Genomic DNA, 19,642 nt, shown 5'->3' on the forward strand with positions numbered 1-19,642 from the left:
ACAGAACATTAAATGGGTTTTAAGTACTGTTGCAAATTAGATTAAAAAATGCACTACACAGATGCCTAACAGGTTCTACTATTATGTTAATGTTAAGGACACAATAGATCTGAAAACCTGCAACACCTTAAGGCCAGTTTATACAAAACACGTGCCAGAAATCAGAAAACACAGAGGAGCATGAAAACAGATATTGTTTTGCCCTTGCACCAATGGCTGGGTGACTTCTAATCAGTCTTAACACCAACAGTTCTGTCATCTCAATTAGCTAAGATGCAGCTCCTATGAAAACCACTATTTCAGAAAGTCTTGTTCTTTTGAGAAAGTGTTTCAAGGAAATGTTTTTAATACTCTACAGTGGTAAGAGTAAGCATGTTGTAATCTAGCTCCAAATGCTGCCTCTGCCACAGATTACATGAGCAACAATGGGCAATGGACAATGGTTTGAATTTCCCCAATCAGAAAACAATGTTGAAGGCATACAGTTCATGCCACTAGCTTCTGGAAAGTAACAAAGTTTTTTTCATGAAAGATGGTAAGAGTGCAAAAAAGCAGTATCATTATCTAGCAGGTTCTTAACATTCATAACAACCTCTCACATTCATAGCTGTACACCATGTGAGGAATGGACACACTCTGTTTACCTACCCGCTCACTACAGGTAAGTGAATTTCATTCCTTGGAAAGAACTACCCTTTTTTTTTCTTCCCAAAAGGTTGCACTGCTTTCTGAATGCAAGGTAATACACAAGATATATAGACAGCACATGGAAAACTGAAAAAATGTTTTGGTATCACTACCATTCCCAGCCACTGATACTCCAATACTCCTCTTAAAGGCATGAATTTCTCTGTTTTTCTGCTTCTCTAGTCCTTCCCCTTGCTCCACTCATCTTCTTTACACCAGCACTGAAATATTTGCCCCACTCCTTCCTGGCATGCTTTTCCTTATAGAATTACATTTTAGATTTTTCCTAAATTAAAATTCCAGAGTTTGCACTTTGATCCCAAACTAATTGCCTCACTCTTACTTCCCATTCCACATACTACCTACAAGGACAAGTCTTTCCTGCCCAACTGCCTGAGATCCACACACCTGAACCAAGCCATACGGTTCCTCCCTCTAGAATGCCCATGCCTTCTATTAAAGCTGCTCTTACTAAAGTCGTGAGTTGATATTCTCCTAACTCCTAATCTCCAAATGATGAGTCCCCTGTCCTTCTCCCTCTCCAGTCAAACGGCCTTGGCATACCTAATGTTTCTTTTTGTTCGTGCCTTGTCCTACCTTGGTTTCTTTAGGTCAGCCTCTCACCAGACCACTCCTATGGCTCCAAGTGTTCTCTCACTGCTCTACATGAAGGTCTGATCGGGAGCCACAGGCTAGGTCAGATCTAATCATAGGCCTAACGACAGGCCACGGACTGTTCTCAGGCCTGTTCGTGATTAGGAACAAGATCACCCCAGGGCTCAATGACACCTGGACATTTACCTTGAACCTTTCTGTAAGGTTCTATTGCCAGTGTAAGGTTCTATCGCCAGGTCTCACACAGTCTGTGTAACATGTACAAGATACTGCCCTCACTGGTTATTGCACAAATCATCTCTTATTCAAGTTCTGATGGTCAGAGAGGTGATCAGGTGCAGGGCACCATCAGTCAAGTGTGCTGACCAGCAAACTGTTGACATGTCACCAGCCCTTTTTATCCTCTTGCCCCTCTACTTTCCCACTCTTGTTCCTCCTGAAATTATCCCAACCCCTCCCTTGTTCTGCCTTTGGTTCCTGCCCTAAAGATCCCATAATAAGTCCTGTGCAAACTGCTCTTCCCCTGCATCCTACAATATGTCCCACCTCTAGGCAGTAATCCCTTAGGCCAAAATGTCATTTGGAGAGCTGCTCCCAACGACTCATCCAGATGGGTTTCACACCTGCACACTGGGGCTGATGGCTCTGCTGGGACAGCCCCAAGAGGGGCCCAGACAAGGGAGCTGCTCCTTCTTGATTTGGGTCCCTGCCTCTCACTGTGCACCCCTGTGCTCCTCTGGGCTCGTGCATATAGGACTTGGATGGGCTGATGGCCCTGGGATGGCCCTGGCAGTAGCCCAGCAGGGTATTATTTGGACTCTCCCTCCTGCCACTGTCCCTCTGAGCTCCCTTGTGGGTGTGCAGAGATCTATCACAAAATCTAACACTGACGGGCTCAACTACTGCCACATTCTCTTCTGTTCTTAAGTACAGTCTCACCCCCTCCTTTTCCACCCAGAAAACTCCTGCAAGGGCCATTGCACTGACTGCCTTCATCACAACTATCACTCTCCTTAAAACCTTAAAGTCTTCCCCTCCTCACTTCAAACATAAAGTTAAGATGGCCTTTTACAATTTAACCTTATTCCTCATGGTATTTCCATGAGTACCAGGATGACAGCTCCTAACTAACTGCCCAGACAGCAGCTTCCACTGACTACTGATAAACACAAAAAGGAACACGTCTATCTTCTCCCCTGCTGATCTTCACACTTGGGAGGAGCTTTCCATACACATCTGGCAGCCCACCTGACTTCCACAAAATGCTCTCGCTGTGCTGTTCAAAACCATGAAAACTGTCGTGCTTGTGCTGTAGCAAGATCGTTCTTTCTCATTCGGAGCAACACCGTTCAGTTCTTTGTATTCCCACCTGTCCACAGCCATCTCTTGCCTTTTATCTTGCAAGCATTTTGCAAAAGCAATGATTTTTTTCTTTTTTTTTTTTTTTTTTTTTTCTCTGAATACCTGATCTGAGAACACTACGCTACAGCCCTAGAGTCCATGACTATGGCTCGTAATGTCAACAACAATACAGAATGTTTCAAGAGGTAACAAACACCCAGTAGTTCAGCTCATCTCAATTGTTTAAGACAAGGCTTTTGGCTAGAGCACAGTAAAGAAAATCTAAAACAGAACTAACCTACAATGTCATTTGGCTTATCATCTATTTCTTTGCCACCTGTTCGGATTTCTTCCTCTCCTTGGGAGTAAATATCAAGATTTCCCTAATTAAAAGAAACAAGAAAGATCAGTCACAAATATGCAGAAAACCTAACACGGGCATATTTGGAGCCTCTATATTAACACTATCGAGGTACTCCATATACACAAAAGATGAAATTTAAGTACAAGAAGAGAGAATAGGAACATCATTCTGGCACTCACGATTTCAGGACAAGAATTTCTGCTCTGAAATAGGACTTAGGACACGTGATAGTTAAATACTTCTCCAGATACAAAACCAAAGTGTATCAATCAGTCACAGATTAATAATCCAAGAGTGTGGCAGAACACAAGAAAAAGCATCTCCCAGCAGACAAAAAAAAATCATACAGGCATTTCAGAGATGATATACAAAGTACTAGGGACAATTATGGTTTCATTAGGAAAAAAAAAAAAAAAAAAAAGGATTTCAGATCTAAATAAAACAGTACAAAAGTAGGCTATGAATATGTTTAAGAAATGAAGTGCCTGTCATTCAAAAGGACAGCAAGAACTTAATTTAACAGAGCAAAAATAAGACATAGAAAATATGATTGCTGTGTATAATTTTAACAGAAGTTCCTCTAGGGACAGAGGAGTACTTCAGCTCCCAGGCAAGTCTGGCACAAGAACAAACATAGCTGAAGCAAACATCAATGAATTAATTTTTCAGTAAGATTTGAAGTGAAAAGCCAAGACCTAAAACAGCTGTTTGTAACAGTGTCTATTCAAAATTCGTAAGGTAATTCAGAAAGTGTAGTAGAAGACATGGATTTCAGCATCTCACTGCCACCTCATGGCTTCTGAAGAAGATATTCCCTCCACCCTTAGAGCATATCTGTAGCATAACTATAAGAGAAAGATATTATACTATAATTACAGAGCAAAAACAAATGTTGTTTTAGACTACACTACTCTTTGGAAGAAGTTATTTCAGCTAAATTAAAATTACAACTAGTTTCCCTATGTGAAATACACTGCTGATACAAAAATAGTAAATTAAATTAATATCTTACTTTTGTGTTGCGGAACATCTCACAGTCTTCCATCACTTGCTGTCTACGTATCTTCTCCATTTTTTTCAAGACTGCTTCTGCAGTACTAAGATAAAAAGTTGACATGCAAGAGCATAGAGAGATTTAAGAACAAGCTTTGAGGACTTGCAAACATATACTCTTTTCAGGTTTATTTTCTCTAGCTAAACAGTTTGAAAAAAAGTCTGGCTTAGTAGGAAAAAAAGAACTTTGAAGGTGATAGCATCAGAAAAAAATTATGGCAGTTTTTAATAACACTTAAGTTGTTCTGCATGATAGCATTGTCATTTTTAGTTCACAGCCTTCCTCAGACAACAGGTTACTTATTCTTCTCTTAACCGTAGTTTAAGGTTCAAGTTGATTTTCCGTGACGATATATGCTGGAAAAAACATGCTGCTGCTGTTACACTTGACAAACCTTTCAGAAAACAATGTCCATCTGGGCTTCACAAAGAGAATTAAGACATTGACAGACAAGCAGAAACACTAGGACTACTTCCCTTGCTGTATAAAACTTTGCTCAGTAGCTTAACTTAACCAAGCATTATAAAAATATTCATTAAGCATGGAAGAAAAGTTAATTAAAATTTAAGAAGGCACTTTGGATGCTAAGAAAATTGATTCAGAGGGCAAGTTAAAGCTACCAAAAATCACAACATAAAGTGATCATTTGGGTTCACAAGACAACATGCAAATCCACCCAGTCCACACATAAGAGATGCTCTACTGTGAAGAGGTCTCTGCACCTGGCAATCCCAAAACAGACTGGGATTTTAAACGTAAAATTAAACGTAATTTAAACGTAAACTGTGCCCAGAGTCTTTACAAATGAAGCACCTTCCAAAGACAGCCTCCCCCACACACTTGCATGTCTGGAAGTCTAAAACAGCCACAAGCACGTATTCCCCCAAAAATCGGTTAAACAGATTGGCTGTGAAGTAAAAAGGCTCCCACCTTATATAAATCCGTATATTAACAATTACAGGACATAGGGGCATAGGAGGAGGAGGAGGAGCAGACCCTACCTGGTCCACAGCAGCTGAACACTACCAGGTCTTAGAAAGATCCAGAAAGTTCCAAGTTACGGAACGTGGTGGAACCTACTAGCCTGGTAACTATGGTAGCACGGAATGTTTACATAGGGGCACGTGGACATGTCTCAGCCTAACCACTGAATACATCTAGCTCTGGCTGCCACGAGTAGCACCTTTTTCTGCTGTCCAAAGGAGAAAGTCCCTAGCCAGTATTATGCCATAGCACAAAGGCTTGCTAATAAGGCTCATTTTAGTACTTTTGCAAGATGGTGAAAAAAAAGCCCACTTACTTTGTTATAAGTTTGTCAAACAAAACAGACTGATTTGTAGCGGTGTAATGACTCTGTCGAAGTCTGCAGCTTCGGCAGACTTCCAAAGCCTCATTTTCTTCATGGACTTGTCCTGCAGCTTTTGCTTCAGCTCTCATCTTCAATGTTCTGGTGACTAAAATGCATTCGTATATAAAATGTTGTGAGGCAGAAAATACGTTATTCCCCTTTATTTCACCATTGCTCTAATAAAATGTAAAGAAAATATGCAGTGGACTGGGGTTTTTTCTTCAAATACTGAATTGGAAGTTATTGTTGTGACCACAGCATTCAGCTTAAATTACTTCTCTTTAAACTACCTACTTAAAAGCACGACCTGTATCTCAAGTTTTTAATAGACTGAAAAGACACTCTGATGAAAACAAACACACAACTTTTGTTCCATGCAGTTACTTCTTCCCGAATATAACTCCATATCAAGTGTTTTTGCTCCATCCATGTAAAATTGTATCTAATTGTTTTTTTAAAAAATTGTTTACGTGGGAAGTCTCTCATTAAGATGCGTGGTTTTAGTACACTGTTTAAACATGCATCACTTTAATTTTCTCCATCATCACACAAAATCTCTAGAAGGTAAGAAATTCCTCAAGACAAATACCAAAGAACTCAAACCCTTGCTTGCTTGCAAAGAAAGATCTGCCCAGTACTTACCACACACCATCACTTGCCATGGGTTTGTTACTTGTACTATAATTAAAACAGTGGAGAGATCAGTGAGATAGTCAGTATAAACACAGCTATGCTTCCCTCTCATCATCAGCAACAATAACACTAAGGCAGAGCTCATTAAATAACAATGTACATTGCACAGGTAGAACTTGAATTACTACAGACAAAGTGCATTTCAGGTCCCTTCCCGCATACAGCCCAAGGCTAGCAGGACACTGCCTGGAGCTAACGGATTTTCCCAGCTGCCAGCAAACAGCCTAGGAGCACTGAGCCTTCCTGTGCTCTCAGCACGGCAATTCAGTTCCAAGATGAATCGCTGAGCTCGAGGGACACCTTCCTGACATCAGTGGGTTTGTGCGTCTCCTGACTGAATTATTTTCTAACTTGCATGTTATAATAATTAATTCAATAGTATAAACAAACAATAAAGATTACAACACTACAATGAAATCAATATTATAGTGTATTACAATATCATAAAATATTGCAATATATAATAATCTGTTTGCTGGAGAGATGGACAGGGGGACTGAGTGCACCATCAGCAAGTCTGCTGATGATGCCAAGCTGGGTGGTGCAGTCGACTCGCTGGAGGGAAGGGATGTGCCATGCAGAGGGACCTGGACAGGCTGGACAGGTGGGCCTGTGCAAACCTCACGAACTTCTGTCAGGCCCAGTGCAAGGTTCTGCACAAGTGTAGGGGGAATCCCAAGCACAAGTACAGGCTGGGCAATGAGTGGAACGAGAGCAGCCCTGTGGAGAAGGGCTTGGGGGTGTTGGTGAGAAGCATCTCAGTATGACACTGCAATGTATATCTGCAGCCAAGAAAACCAACTGTATCCTTGGCTGCATCAAGAGCAGTGTGGCCAGCAGGCTAAGGGAGGCAATTCTCCCCCTCTATTCCACTCTCGTCAGACCCCACCTGCAGTGCTGTGTCCAGCTCTGGCAGCATAAGAAGGACATGCTTGAGTGGGTCCAGAGGAGGGCCCAGAAGATGACCGGGGGGCTGGAGCACCTCCCTTACAAGGACAGGATGAGAGAGTTGGGGGTGTTCAGCCTGGAGAAGAGAAGGCTCTGGGGAGACCTTATAGCAGCCTTCCAGTACTTAAAGGAAAGCTGGGGAGGGAGTCGATATCAGGGAGTGTAGGGACAGGACGAGGGGTGACGGTTTTAAACTCTTCAAAAAAGAGGGTAGATTCAGATTAGAGATAAGGAAGAAGTTCTTTCCTGTGAGGGTGGTGAGGCACTGGCACAGGTTGCCCAGAGAAGCTGTGGCTGTCCCCTCCCTGGAAGGTTGGATGGGGCTTTGGGCAACCTGGTCTAGTGGAAGGTGTCCCTGCCCATGGCAAGGGGTTGGAACTAGATGATCTATCTTTAAGGTCCCTTCCAACCAAACTGTTCTATGATAATACTTGTGTTGGTTTAGGCCCTGCTGGGACCGGAGACCACGTTGCCGTTGTCCCTCCCCCACCCCCAGACACAAGTAGGGCACAAACCCCGGGTTAAAATAAGAAGTTTAATACAACAGTGTAATAAAACAATCTGAACAACAACAGTAGCGATAGTAACAACAACAAACAGTAATGACAGTAAACGAGACAAAAGATATACAGAGAAATACCGCAAGGATACAGCCAGCCCGCCATGCGTGCTTTCTGCCACCAAAGCCACAAAGGAAAGCTTCCCGCACTGCCATGACGGACCTGACATCAGCATGGTGTGAATAACCCGGCTAGAGATCCCTTCCCCCTGCTTGGGAGAAAACTTAACCCTATCCTAGCTGAACCACGACAATACTGCAACATTCCCTCCTAGCTGCAAGACAGATTTTCCATTACTTGGTGTCCTGCAAACTCCAGAAAAATCTATGTCACCAAGAAACCCAGGCTAAGGAACAGATTCTCCAGTGCCTAAGAACAGGCTGGAATTCACACTGTGCTCTCCCACAGCCTGAAAGGAATTAACAGCACATCCTCCTATTTGCACTTACCTCTCTTCACAAAACTCATAGGAAATTCACTATCTTGGAGATATCAATACTCACAACTTCAGCCGATTCTGGCTGATGTGTTCAGAAGATTTTGGGGGCAAGTTAAATAGAGTGACCAAATGCAATGCTTCTCAGAAACCAGACTAAAAAGGAATCCTAAGGAATTACAACTACTTACCTTCTTTATAGTCTTCATTTTTTTGGTCTGAGTTCGGCTTTGCCAACTCTCTACATTAATAAAGAGGGCAGAGGAGAGAAGAATTACTGGATTAGAATTATTGTATAGAAGTATTGTATCGTATCGTACCGCATTGTATGGTTCCCCCCTCAAGACTAGGGAACTTCAGGTTTATAATCCAGTGCTCCACATCATGCAAATAAAAGCCTGTGGACCATACGGATTCAGACCCCAAGTCTGCTGTCTATCATGTGCAAAGAGTTTTATAGGGATGGACGTTCCCTAAACCTGCAAATCTTTAAGTCTCAGGGTCGGGCAAATAATCTCCAAAACCAAACCAAAGTGGACGAGAAGTCTCAAGGGATTTGGGGAAAGAGGCATGGTTTTTATACAAGCAAAAGACATTTCCTAAGAAGAGTGATTCTAGTTCTAAGATACTGGCACTGACATTAACATAATCATATACACCCACAGATTTTTAGCTGTAGATTTATCATGATGTGACTCATTGTGCATGCTTTCACTTTTCCTCTTCATTCTATAAAATGAACAGAGATTGGACATCTCAAAATACAATACCTCATCAAGTGTCTTCGACTGACATTTTCACTTAATATTTCCATGCTTTCATCAAAGCTAGAGTCTGAACAGGGCAACATGTTTTTTTCGCATCGATCTTAAACAGTGTCCCTTGAATCATACAATTTTGCCAGAGGAAAATTCCTAGGAAAAGAAGGAAATAAGAACACTTTTATCTGAAACACATCTGTTGAGCTGAGAAGGAAATTCTGCCTCATTTAGGCAAGTTTGTTCTTTCAATTCTCCTGTCTTGATAGTGTTACAACTAATGGCAGGCGAGCCTCGGACTGCTTCTACACCAAGAAGTAGTTCTTGGCGGGGGGGGTGGAAAATCAGCTTCCAAAGCTAAAGCTCCTCTCTGCCATGCTTTTCTTGTGGATAACTTGATATCCTTTTAAAAAATTATTGCAGCAAAGTCTTTCATATAAACTTGTCTTTTAATGAAAAAAACCAAAGCCTGTTATTTCAAAATTGGTTCTGAGGAGCAATCAAGTTTGAACATGCATGTCCTGGGATTAAAAACTAGTTAGTAGAGTTTTTCTCCTATTTCTGTTCCATTTATAACTGCCTTCAGAGGAACAATAAAAGATTTCCTTCGAGAGGACAGCATTTATCCACAGGAAACCAAAGCAACTGAAGATACACTTTTTTTTTATGCCTGCTGATCTTGTTCAGTCAGAAAGATGAGAAACAAGAAAATAACTTGCAGAGAAAACAACAAATATGACATTGATAACAGATTTTTACAAGAAAAGCCCTTGACACATGAACCACATGCCATGCAGAAGTTTCCAAGTCACGATCAAGTTGTCTGCCTGTTGCACTCTGCTGTAACCACCGAGAACTGAGTGCCCAAGCTACAGAGCTGCACAACCCCGCCCAGCTTCTGGCTACGCTTGTGCAGGGAGACTTTTACTCTCTGAGCGCCAGCGGATCTCTCAACACCAATGCTCTGCATTCAGTGCTCACCTTGCAAAGGCACCAACACTCATCTCCTCCTGGAGGTGTCAAGGGAAGCAAGGAAACAAGTTTCTTTTCCAAGCTTCCCAAAACCTGAGATAGTCTACATGCTGCTGCCCTCTTACGGTGAAATCCCACAGGACTTACCGCCACCCTGGCAACGGCTTGGTGCTCACTAACTTAAAGCTGTAAGACTGACAGCGAAGTTAGAATCTCACTAGCTTCCTTTTATTCCTTAAAATAAAAGTCAGAAATTCTATAAATGGCACTAAAAATGTTTAATCTCTATGAATAAAGTCATGCAATGTTACTCTCCCCCTTTGTATTTCTTTAAAAATAGAATCCAGTACATCAAACAGGACAAAGAAATAATGTAAAAGGATGTCTCTGTCATCTTCTGAAAATGTTTAATACTTTTTCTGGAAGTGTTTAATACTGCTGTGGTCATCAAAGTAATCTCCACTTCCATTTCATACTTGTGATTCACTCTGTGGTATCTAAAATTCCTGAGATAAAATCTGCATCCCAAGAAACTCACAGTGATGATGCATCTGCAAGTACACATCCAGTGAGAAACTTAACAACCCTGAACATTCCCAAAAGCTATATAGCTATCACTGTCAGTTCCAGATAATGCACTACCAGGACAACTGGTCCCAGCTAATTTACCATGTTTCCTGGCACAGTTAATTACCTGAGGGGAGTGTCATGCTTACAGACACTTTGTGCCTGAACTGGCTCAGGTACCTCAACCAGCCTACGTGTAGCTGAGAACTTGCACACTGTGAAACATCCCCTTACCTTGATCATCAACAGCAAGGAGTTTTCACCGAAACCAAGTCGTGCCACTTTGTCATCAATTTCTTTTTGACCTTCTATGTTATTTTCTAACGCAAAGGATGACTGCTGTAACCGAGTAAGCTGAAGTAAAAGCCTGAAACAAAAAAGGCAGTTCAAAAAAGGCACAGCTGGCAAAAGAGCAAGTCAGCAAACCTAAAACCAACCAAAATACAATACTTAAGAACGGCTCTTCTTCCTGACTTTTGCTAACTGCAAAACCTGCAAAGAAGTGAATACATCCATATCAATCTACTATGGGTATGGTATACCCCTGCTACCACAGAAGTACTGAGAAGTGCAAACATTTTTCTCTCCATGCATCCATCACACAATTTCAAAGTGAAGCTTGGATCTGCTAGCATTAACTGTAGTACATCAGGAGTCCCACATCCTTATTAAGGCCTAACAAGACAGCAGTGCATTTTTGCCTATGGCAGTGATTGACTTTGTAACCTGAAAAGCTAGAAATTTTGGGGGTTTAGACAAATCTCATTCTCCCCACATAGGCCAACCCTGGAATATTTTCTAACAGCTTTCACCACCGTTTTATATTCAAGGCAGTGCCCCAGAAGTCACCACCATGATTTGGTGAAGGTTAGACATTGTGCTCACAATGTGGGTTTGTGTCACTGAGGGACCCCATCACCAACTGCTCGACCAGAGAGCGCAGTGGCAGTTTCCAGAGTCATCCTCACACAAGGACTGTAAAACACGTCAGCAGAGGAAATATCTAACTATATTCAACCAAGAGACTACTAGAACTTAGCAGTATCATGACTGAAACTATGTTTAACTCAAGCTTTATGCATATAGGACAACAAATTGTATCACATTTACCAAGGTTAAACAAAGCAGGTGTTACAATAACGGAGTGTATTTTTATGAAGAGAAAATCTTAGATTAAAGTTGAGCATTATAAACATCAAAATTTATAAGTCTGAGCCAGTAAACCATTTGTAATTTCAATAAAGTTTTGACTGGGAAATTCAAAGTAAAAACAGAAAGTATTTTTAATTTGTAAAGCATTTTTGTTTCAAAATTTGCATCAACATAATGTAAAAAAAAGAATAAAAATTAAACAAAACAATTTATCCAATTTTTTTTTTTTTTTTTTTTTTTTTTTGGTTGACAAAACTAGAAGAGCTCATGATGTTTTAACACAGAACCTTATTTCCTACAAAAAGCAATACCAACATCCCCTTTCCAGGTGCAATTTACCTTGTACCTGTTTATGCAACATGCACTTAAAATCCAACAGACCTGAAAATATTAGACAACCTATTTAATGCATAAGCCCTGAGCAGGGGACAAGTTTACCCTGGACAAGTGTATCTGCAAATATAAACCACAATAACATTTTGTGAAACTGTGCAGCCAAGCAAGCAAATACCACAATTTTTAATTGTCTCAATGCTGAACTATACACACCAAAACAAGCAACACAGATTATTTTAATATGAATGTAGCTTTAATATTAAATATCAGTACTACATTTATTAACTTCTCCCAAGTAGCAATTACAGTCACCATCTCTTAGCCTGAGTACAATTAGAAGCTACTATATCTTTTTTTACATTTCTTAAATCTTGCCCTAACAGGTGTTCGCTGTCAACATTTGTGGAAGTTCATAAAATGGCTTTAAATACTCTCAGTGACTCATACATTACTGAGAGGCAAGAGGGGGGGAAAAAATCCAAGACTATTTTAACAAAACCAGTTCCTAATTATCTCTTTGACAGATTACGCTTTGGGGATTTTTGTTGTGTGCAAGAGTTTTAGCAACAGAGGGAAGAAAAGGAAAGAGCATTTTAATGCAGGCCTGTCAATCAGCTGTCACAGAGTTCATTTTTCAACCTCATCCATTATGCAGATTGGGGTATTATTACAAAATATATTTTTGCTCAAGCATGAGGCTTCAAGCAAATAAGACAGGTGGCACTCGCAGAAGGAAGACTGGCTAGCCTTCCCTTTGGGGCACTTCTGCTGCTGCATCTTTAATACCAAACCAGGAAACAGCCATGCTCTAACAGAAGCATTTGTTGAAGAACAAGCCCTTTTGTATATAATTACTTGAAAAGATTAATATAATAAGGCCATTAAAAAACGCTTTACTTCTCAACAGTGTATGACGCTGGTTTACTCTTTTCACTCAGGAGCTACCATGCTGTGGATTTGGTTTTTTAAGATCTGAAGCAAGAGCAGAGTGCTTCTAAGTTAGCATTGCCAATGCCAAAACAAACATTTAATTGAAAATGTAAACTGAAAATAAATATTTTTATTTATTATATTATATTAAGGCTGGGAAAAATATGCTTTAAATTGTTCTCGATTGGGCAAAGTTAACATTATTCTAAGAATACATTTAGTTACCTTGCTCTAATAAATGAGGCACATGCCTTTATCCCAACTTTCTTCGACATGTTCTGCTCCCAGGACTCAGAGGCTGTGTGTTCCCCTTCGTCCATCCTTTCCAGTTCTTCTGAAGCGCAGAGGAATTCTTTTACAGCCTGGCTGCTGCTACAAGTCACTGCATTCTCACTCTTGGTTTCTGTAGCAAGGCCGGACCAAGCGTCTTCTTTCTGGCTGTCTGATCTGTGAGGCTGCAAATTAATCTCTCTTCCAGTCGATGTTTTGAAACTACCACCCCTTACAATAACCTCTTCAGACTGATTTATATTTGTTTCTGGAATGACTGATGAAGACAAGCTCTGTAAAAGGCTCATATAAACTTCAGCAAGTAACTTCCAGTACCAAGGGTTGAAAGGATGTAAGCAGATCAGTTGCTGCAGGCATGTGATCTTTTTTTCTACATTTTCCAGACCCTGGTAAATGGAAAACTGCAGGTTGAGAACCATTGTTAAGTGATCTGTGTTAGTAGCACTGCTTCTCCAGAAACAAAAGATAATAGATTAAAACCAGGAGTGGAACAGAATCATCATTCAGAGCCTAAGAAAATGTCTCCCTTAATAATGACACACATATATCACTAGAGGTAATTTTTCAATTGTACAAAACTGCGCTCTTAATTTTAAACGATACATGATAGAGATCATGCACGATGAAGCTGACAGCATTCCCTTCAGCTGCCCTGTCCCAGTCTGAAAGGCAAGGAGGCTCAAATGCTGTCATTTGTTTATATGCTTTCAGAGTTTTATACAGCTGCCCTTCTTTGTAGCGTAAACACCTTTTATGTAAAATAAACAGCAGCAGTAAAACTCTAGCAGACTCTAGAGCCTCTGGACTTTTTCCTTTATGGGAAAAACTCAATTTGTGGTGAGATACTCTTCTTGGTGGCAGCTTGGCAGCGAGTATATGGAAATAAAAGGGAGTTTTGAGCCGTCCTTTTATAGTGGAAAGATTTAAGCATTCATTTATCCCCTTTCTTATACTTCCTATTACATTACATTAATTCTGCCTGGCAGGGCATGATATTTAGTCCCTTCCAGGACTAGCAGCCTCCCTGCACAGGGAGCTCATTGTGGTACAGGGTGTTCTGATTTATAAAGAGTGATTATATCTGCAGTGACAGTTACCCTCTGTTTACCAAATACTCTGAGCACTGAACATCCTGAAGGATTGTACACATGAAGATTATTTTTCCAGAAAATAGTCCATATAAAGGAACTACTGGCAATATTTTAATATTCAAAATCTAAAAGAACGATTGCATTATTTACCATTTTTTCTGCAATATCCAGAGCCTCCTTATGCCTTCCTAAGCGACATAAACACCGAGCCTGGCCCTCTTGGACATCTTGTCTCATTGCAATGTTACTGGGAGGTAAGAGTAGTAAGCAGTTTGAATATTCACACAGGGCTTTCTAGTAGTGTCGACAAAAAGAAAAGCCAAACGAAACAGTAAGAGATTTTCATTTAAAGGCAAGCCTGACAGTACGCTTTGGTTATGACTACAGTCACAAAGGGAATTCAGGAGCTGAAGTCCACATTCTCATTTCTCCAGACTCAGCTATCACCTATGCCAGCAACAGACGAGGGCCCTGGTACTACACAGTCAAATCTAGACAGTGATGAGCAACCTCAATCCTAACTCGTGCTTAAGCCCTGGCAGGATTTACTACACATCAGTCCACCTCTCCCTCACCAGGACTGATCCAGAAGGGATCATCTGCAACGCAAGATGTACCTCCCCCAGCCACCAACTCAATGATCAGAGCACTTAACCTAAATTTGGAAGACCTTGTTTCAAATTCATATCATTGTCCACAGGAAGGTTTGAACCTGCAGGTACCTCACCTCACATGAATAATCAGCAAGTCGGAGAATACAGCAAGGAAGGTGAATCTTTATCATTCCTGTAGGGTGGTTCTAATTTGCACAAAATAATTATATATTAATTGGGTTAAGGAAAAAGACAAGAATGAGCAATACTTCTGTAGCTTAATGCTCAGGGCATTCAACGGGGCTCCAATTAACATTTAAATACATTAAATTACGTATTCAGTGAAGCTAAGGCTGGGATCTTGGTTCCTCCCCCTCCATGTGAGTGCTCAGACCAGAAGACTAAAGAGCAGTGCTTATTCTCCAATCTCTCACAATGAATATTTAATTATTCCTTGCAAAATTGAATGGTTCTAACACAAAGAGCTTCCAGGCAACATACCCTAAATACTTCCTAGCAAAATGGCTGAAATATTTTTCTTCCTTGGTGTTAAGCTTGCATTCCTTCTCGACCAAAAGAGACATCTCCCTTCTGTCCAGAGAATGCAGCAGCCACTGGTCAAAACGGATCACAGAAGGAATGCAAGACACCCCTGTTTGCCTTGTTACGGGACAAAGTGATATAACCTGGCAAGAATCAGGCATTACGAATTCCAAGTAGATTCTACAGTCACCTGTATCTTAAAAATGGGCACAGCTTAGATCACTGCTGTCCCTGGCATTTCTTATCACGTGGCCTAGGCTGACATAAAAGTGTATTCACAACAAACAAAGAGATTACTACCCCCATGTATTCATTTCCAGCCCCCTTTCTAGGGTCAGTGCTCTCAAATCTGTAATTTTATGTGCAGTCTGGTTCTGGTCCTGTCACAGTGATCCAGGCTAAGCAATAGGACTGAAGACTAGACATTTTTAACATGGATCATCATGACAGAAATGGGTTAGGGACCAATGGTCTGTTCCACTAGGAGATCTGAAGGGGTGTCATTCTACACTGAGAGGGCACCACAGCACACAGCAAGAAGCAATCTGCTCTTCCTGAGGGTCAGCAGCCATGTCTGACCTCCGTCTGAGGCATCTTTCTTCTCAGCACACTTTTATGAATCCATTCAGGGTGTCTCAGCTGAGACTGGCAAGCATCTGTTGTGTATAGACAAGGCAGCAGTAGCACTGGAATAACATTAAAAAGCAGAAGTCAGTGCCAGCTGAGATATACAAAAAGGTCCACAAATCCAGTGGGCAAGGCAGAAGGAGTGGAGTTAGAAGCTGGCCTGAGGGCTTTGAAATCAGGGAGCCTGTAATGCAAACCATATAGCCTGGAACAAGAAGCTATTACAGCTGAAACAAGGGCGGAAGTGGCTGGTTTCAACCAGGAACAAGGTAACAAAAGACTGGATCCTGCAACTACGACTATAAAGGCAGGAGAGCATGGATGATCAGGAATGAGGCTCAGAAAGTAGGCAGTGAGGACAGGATCTAGGACTACATCAGGCAGGAGCAGAAACAGAAACGTAAATGCACCCCAAAGGCACAACCAGCCATCCAGAGAGAGAGAGCAACAGAGAGGTGGGGCAATTCATGAGGCGGCTCATAAGACAACTGTCACGAGCCTGACAACCAAGGTCAGCTTTCACCTGGCAGCAGGGGGAGCTCTGAAAAAGGTGAGCAGCAGCCAGGTGGTTGACAAGAGATGAGACAGCCTTTGTGGGACATGGTATTATCCCCAGGAGCAGAGAAATCCACACACACACCTCTGGCTGACTATGACTTTCACGGCCACAAACACCAGCTCTGCTCACCACTGAACTGCTCAGGTGGGCAAGCCTGATCTGGATCAGCTCTGGGTGCAGAACAACATTTCTGGCCAGTTCACATTGACTTCACACTGACTCCTGGAAAGATGACATCTGGCTGGGGGAGCCTGCCAGAACAGTTACCCATCGTGGCCTGGCAGCAGCTCAGCCAGCAGGACTGCTCTTCACCAGGTCACCACCCCTGCCCGTGGGCCAGTCATGCTTTCCGCACAAACGAGGAACCACCAAGCTGGATATAACCCTGCCACTCACTCTAGCATCTCCAGGCCACGGCTCTACCGGGAGGCTTTTATATAAATAGACACGTTTCCTCAGCGCACCAGGGACCACAGGCTCAGCCCAGTTTATCCCCACAGCTTCCACCCACCAGGGCCCAGGCTCGGCTCAGACCCCCAGGCCGTGTGAGAGCCCTGGAAATACCTCAAAGTCCTGCTGCCGGTAGTGTGCCTGGGGCAGGCGCCCTGAGAAGGCCTCATGCTCTCCCCCGCTGCATGGGCTGGAGGGGAGAGCCAGCTGGGGCACTGGCTGGAAACGGCGGCGGTGGCAGCCCGGGTGCTGCCGGCCTTCCAGGGGCGAGCCCGCCGAGCGAAGCAAGAGCAGAGGAAGGCCCGGCCTCAGGGCAGCGTCTGGCTGACTCCCCGTTTCTGGCGTTTGCCTGTCGGTGTTAGGAGGGGGCGGTAAACGGGTGCGGTTTGCACCCCTGGACAGGCAGCAGGGCTGTCGCACCTCCCCAGCTCTGGCAAGGAGTTTGGTCACAAGTCACTGTAATGGAAATGTAAGATCTTGTAACAAATAGTCAAACCAAGCTGCTTTGATAAATTAATTGCATAACTGCAGAGTTGTTCTGTTAGTATCTTGGCTCAGTGCCTACGTGGGGGCGGGTGGGAGTGTATTTTGGTAACTTTTCCATTTGATTTCACTTCTGCTCCAAAGCAGAAGGTGGAAACTTGAGAAATCTCAGCGTTTTTGAGACACGGTTTCCCAAAAGGGGATATGACTAAGTGAAGACTGATCCTAGAGCTTCTTCAAGACAAAGATTTTCAGGCACACCATTCCTCATTAACAGCACCTAGGTGAAGTTGTAGCTACCTCAGCTGTTTGCCCTGCCTCACAATACTACCATGCACAGAGTGTGCTGTGTTTTAAGTGTACTGCAATGCTGTTTCCACCTTGCCAGTCCATCCACCCAGGAAGGTCCATTTTGTCCCATCTAATCACCACGCAGGTTTGGAGAGGGTGAGCTGAAAAGTCATCCTTGTACTTCCTTAACCTGCAAAATGGACTAATGAACCTGGCTATACCAGAACGGTCTTTGAGGCCAAAGCACTGCTTGTATGCATAATTTTAAAGGTTTCCTTTCTAAGTAGACATGTGGGTTTTTGTTGTTCTAAGTGGATACATGCCCAAAATATCTTTCCATGCCACCATATTTATGACTGGATGTAGCAACAGCTGGCATAAATCCCTGGGTAGAACCTCAACTTTGGCAGGTAGATTTGATCAAAAAAATAAAAGGGGATTGAGGCTTCTTTTGCATGTCTCATGGACACTGGACACACCTATTCCCTTCCCACTCCTCCAGGACTGCCAGTCATGCTGCAACACACCAGTCTAACGAGCAAAGCATGAAAATCCAGCAAGACGATTAAGAACAAATCAAAAAGAAGAAAAAACAAAAAAGAAACATGAGTAATCAAAGTGAAATGTGGCCCCAGCTCAAAGTAAAACACAAAGAGCAAGGCACTCCCAGGGGCAAATCCCAGAGAAGCCGGTTGGCTGCCAGCTTGGATTGCCGAGTCCTCCCGGGCTGGGGGTTTCAGCCGCCGTGGCCTCTGAGGATACCAGCGTGGTCTGCAGAGGCTCTGTGTTGCAACAGAGAGTGCCTTTGTCTGGTAAATCAGCGATAGGAGAGCAGTGATTCCTGAGCACCACACAGGGGGCCTAGCAGCTGACTGCATGGTTTCAGTCATAAATCACAGGCATAAAATTGCTTCTCTTCCTCCTTCCTCCCTTGCCTGGCTCTCCCCCTGCCTCCCCTCAGACATTTAAAAGGTTCCTCATGTATTAATTACAGAAATTAAAAAATGCAACTTTAGGAAATTCCTGTGCCTTGTCAGCACTGGAGATTTGCTCAATTTCTCCCCTAAGACCCGAGTCATCAATGTAGCTGCCAGAACACAAATTCCCACTGTACTTAAGTAAAGCTGTTTGCCTGAGTCTGCACAGCATGATTTGCTACGGTGCTGTTAGCCCTGGCTTCACACAGGAGAAATCTCTGGAAGAGGCAGCTCTGAGGGGGCTCAGAGATACAGGAGCCCTACAAGAGCCTGCATGGCTGCAGCTGCGCTGTGTAGGCATCTTCAGGGATAAAAGAAGCCATAGATGAATCTCTTCCTAAAGGCAGCCAAGGTATTACTCCACCATCAGCCTAAACCACCAGCTCTGCACATGAACATCAGACCAAGAGAACAAACGGGCCCCAGTAAGTTGTGGTTGATGAACAAGTTCCCGTGCATCAGCAAAGCTACTGTAGCTGTTTACACGAGCATGCTTCCTTACGCTGGTGGTGAGGTGCTGTGACCCAGCTTCAACCTCGGTAACTGGGGGCAGGCTAGCATGCTTCATCTTGCAGTCAGGGTGAGCCCAGAGCCCACAGCCTGGGTGGTGAAGACAAGTCAAGCGATAGGCAGGAATTTGTCACACTGCTCTATTGCCTGAGCCTCTTGGCCAAGGAAAGAAAATACAGCATGGCAGATGAAGCTTGTCTAGATCCCGACAGCCCTTCTTCTCCTCGTTTTCCAGTCTACTCTGAGGCAAAATTAATTTGGAAGAATTCTCCCCCAGTGCTTCTCTAATTACTGATGTTATCTGTATTGTGATAGCCTCCATGGGTCCTCGCCACAGTCCAGCCACTCTTGTGCCAGGAGCATGTACACCACAAAGTTTTCAGAGACCATCAAGCACACAGTAGAAACAAGAAACCTTGGTCAGCAACTAGGGCCCTACCTTGGTAGGCACTATCCACACACATCG

General features: G+C 42.8%; 1 protein-coding gene across 1 annotated transcript; it reads right to left on the reverse strand.

The window, feature by feature from the left end:
- Positions 1-8,933: 8,933 nt before the first annotated feature.
- On the reverse strand, positions 8,934-19,227 carry LOC141954999 (zinc fingers and homeoboxes protein 1-like). Its single transcript, XM_074895072.1, has 6 exons — positions 19,169-19,227; positions 17,030-17,105; positions 14,295-14,437; positions 12,987-13,505; positions 10,578-10,710; positions 8,934-8,960 (listed from the first exon to the last, which is right to left on the reverse strand). Exons 1-6 carry the CDS (start codon positions 19,225-19,227, stop codon positions 8,934-8,936), a joined length of 957 nt encoding a protein of 318 aa, XP_074751173.1.
- Positions 19,228-19,642: the final 415 nt, after the last annotated feature.

The sequence above is a fragment of the Athene noctua genome, unplaced genomic scaffold (genome assembly GCF_965140245.1).
Source record: "Athene noctua unplaced genomic scaffold, bAthNoc1.hap1.1 HAP1_HAP1_scaffold_66, whole genome shotgun sequence".
Taxonomy (NCBI): Eukaryota; Metazoa; Chordata; class Aves; order Strigiformes; family Strigidae; genus Athene; species Athene noctua.

Bases quoted from the DNA above. Each gene is read 5' to 3' on its own strand.
- LOC141954999 (XM_074895072.1), bottom strand. From the start codon at position 19,227: ATGCTAGCCTGCCCCCAGTTACCGAGGTTGAAGCTGGGTCACAGCACC. The intron at 14,438-17,029 runs GTATTTCCAGGG...CGACACTACTAG, and splicing joins ACCGGCAGCAGGACTTTGAG to AAAGCCCTGTGTGAATATTC. The intron at 13,506-14,294 runs GGTAAATAATGC...CTTTTGTTTCTG, and splicing joins CTGGATATTGCAGAAAAAAT to GAGAAGCAGTGCTACTAACA.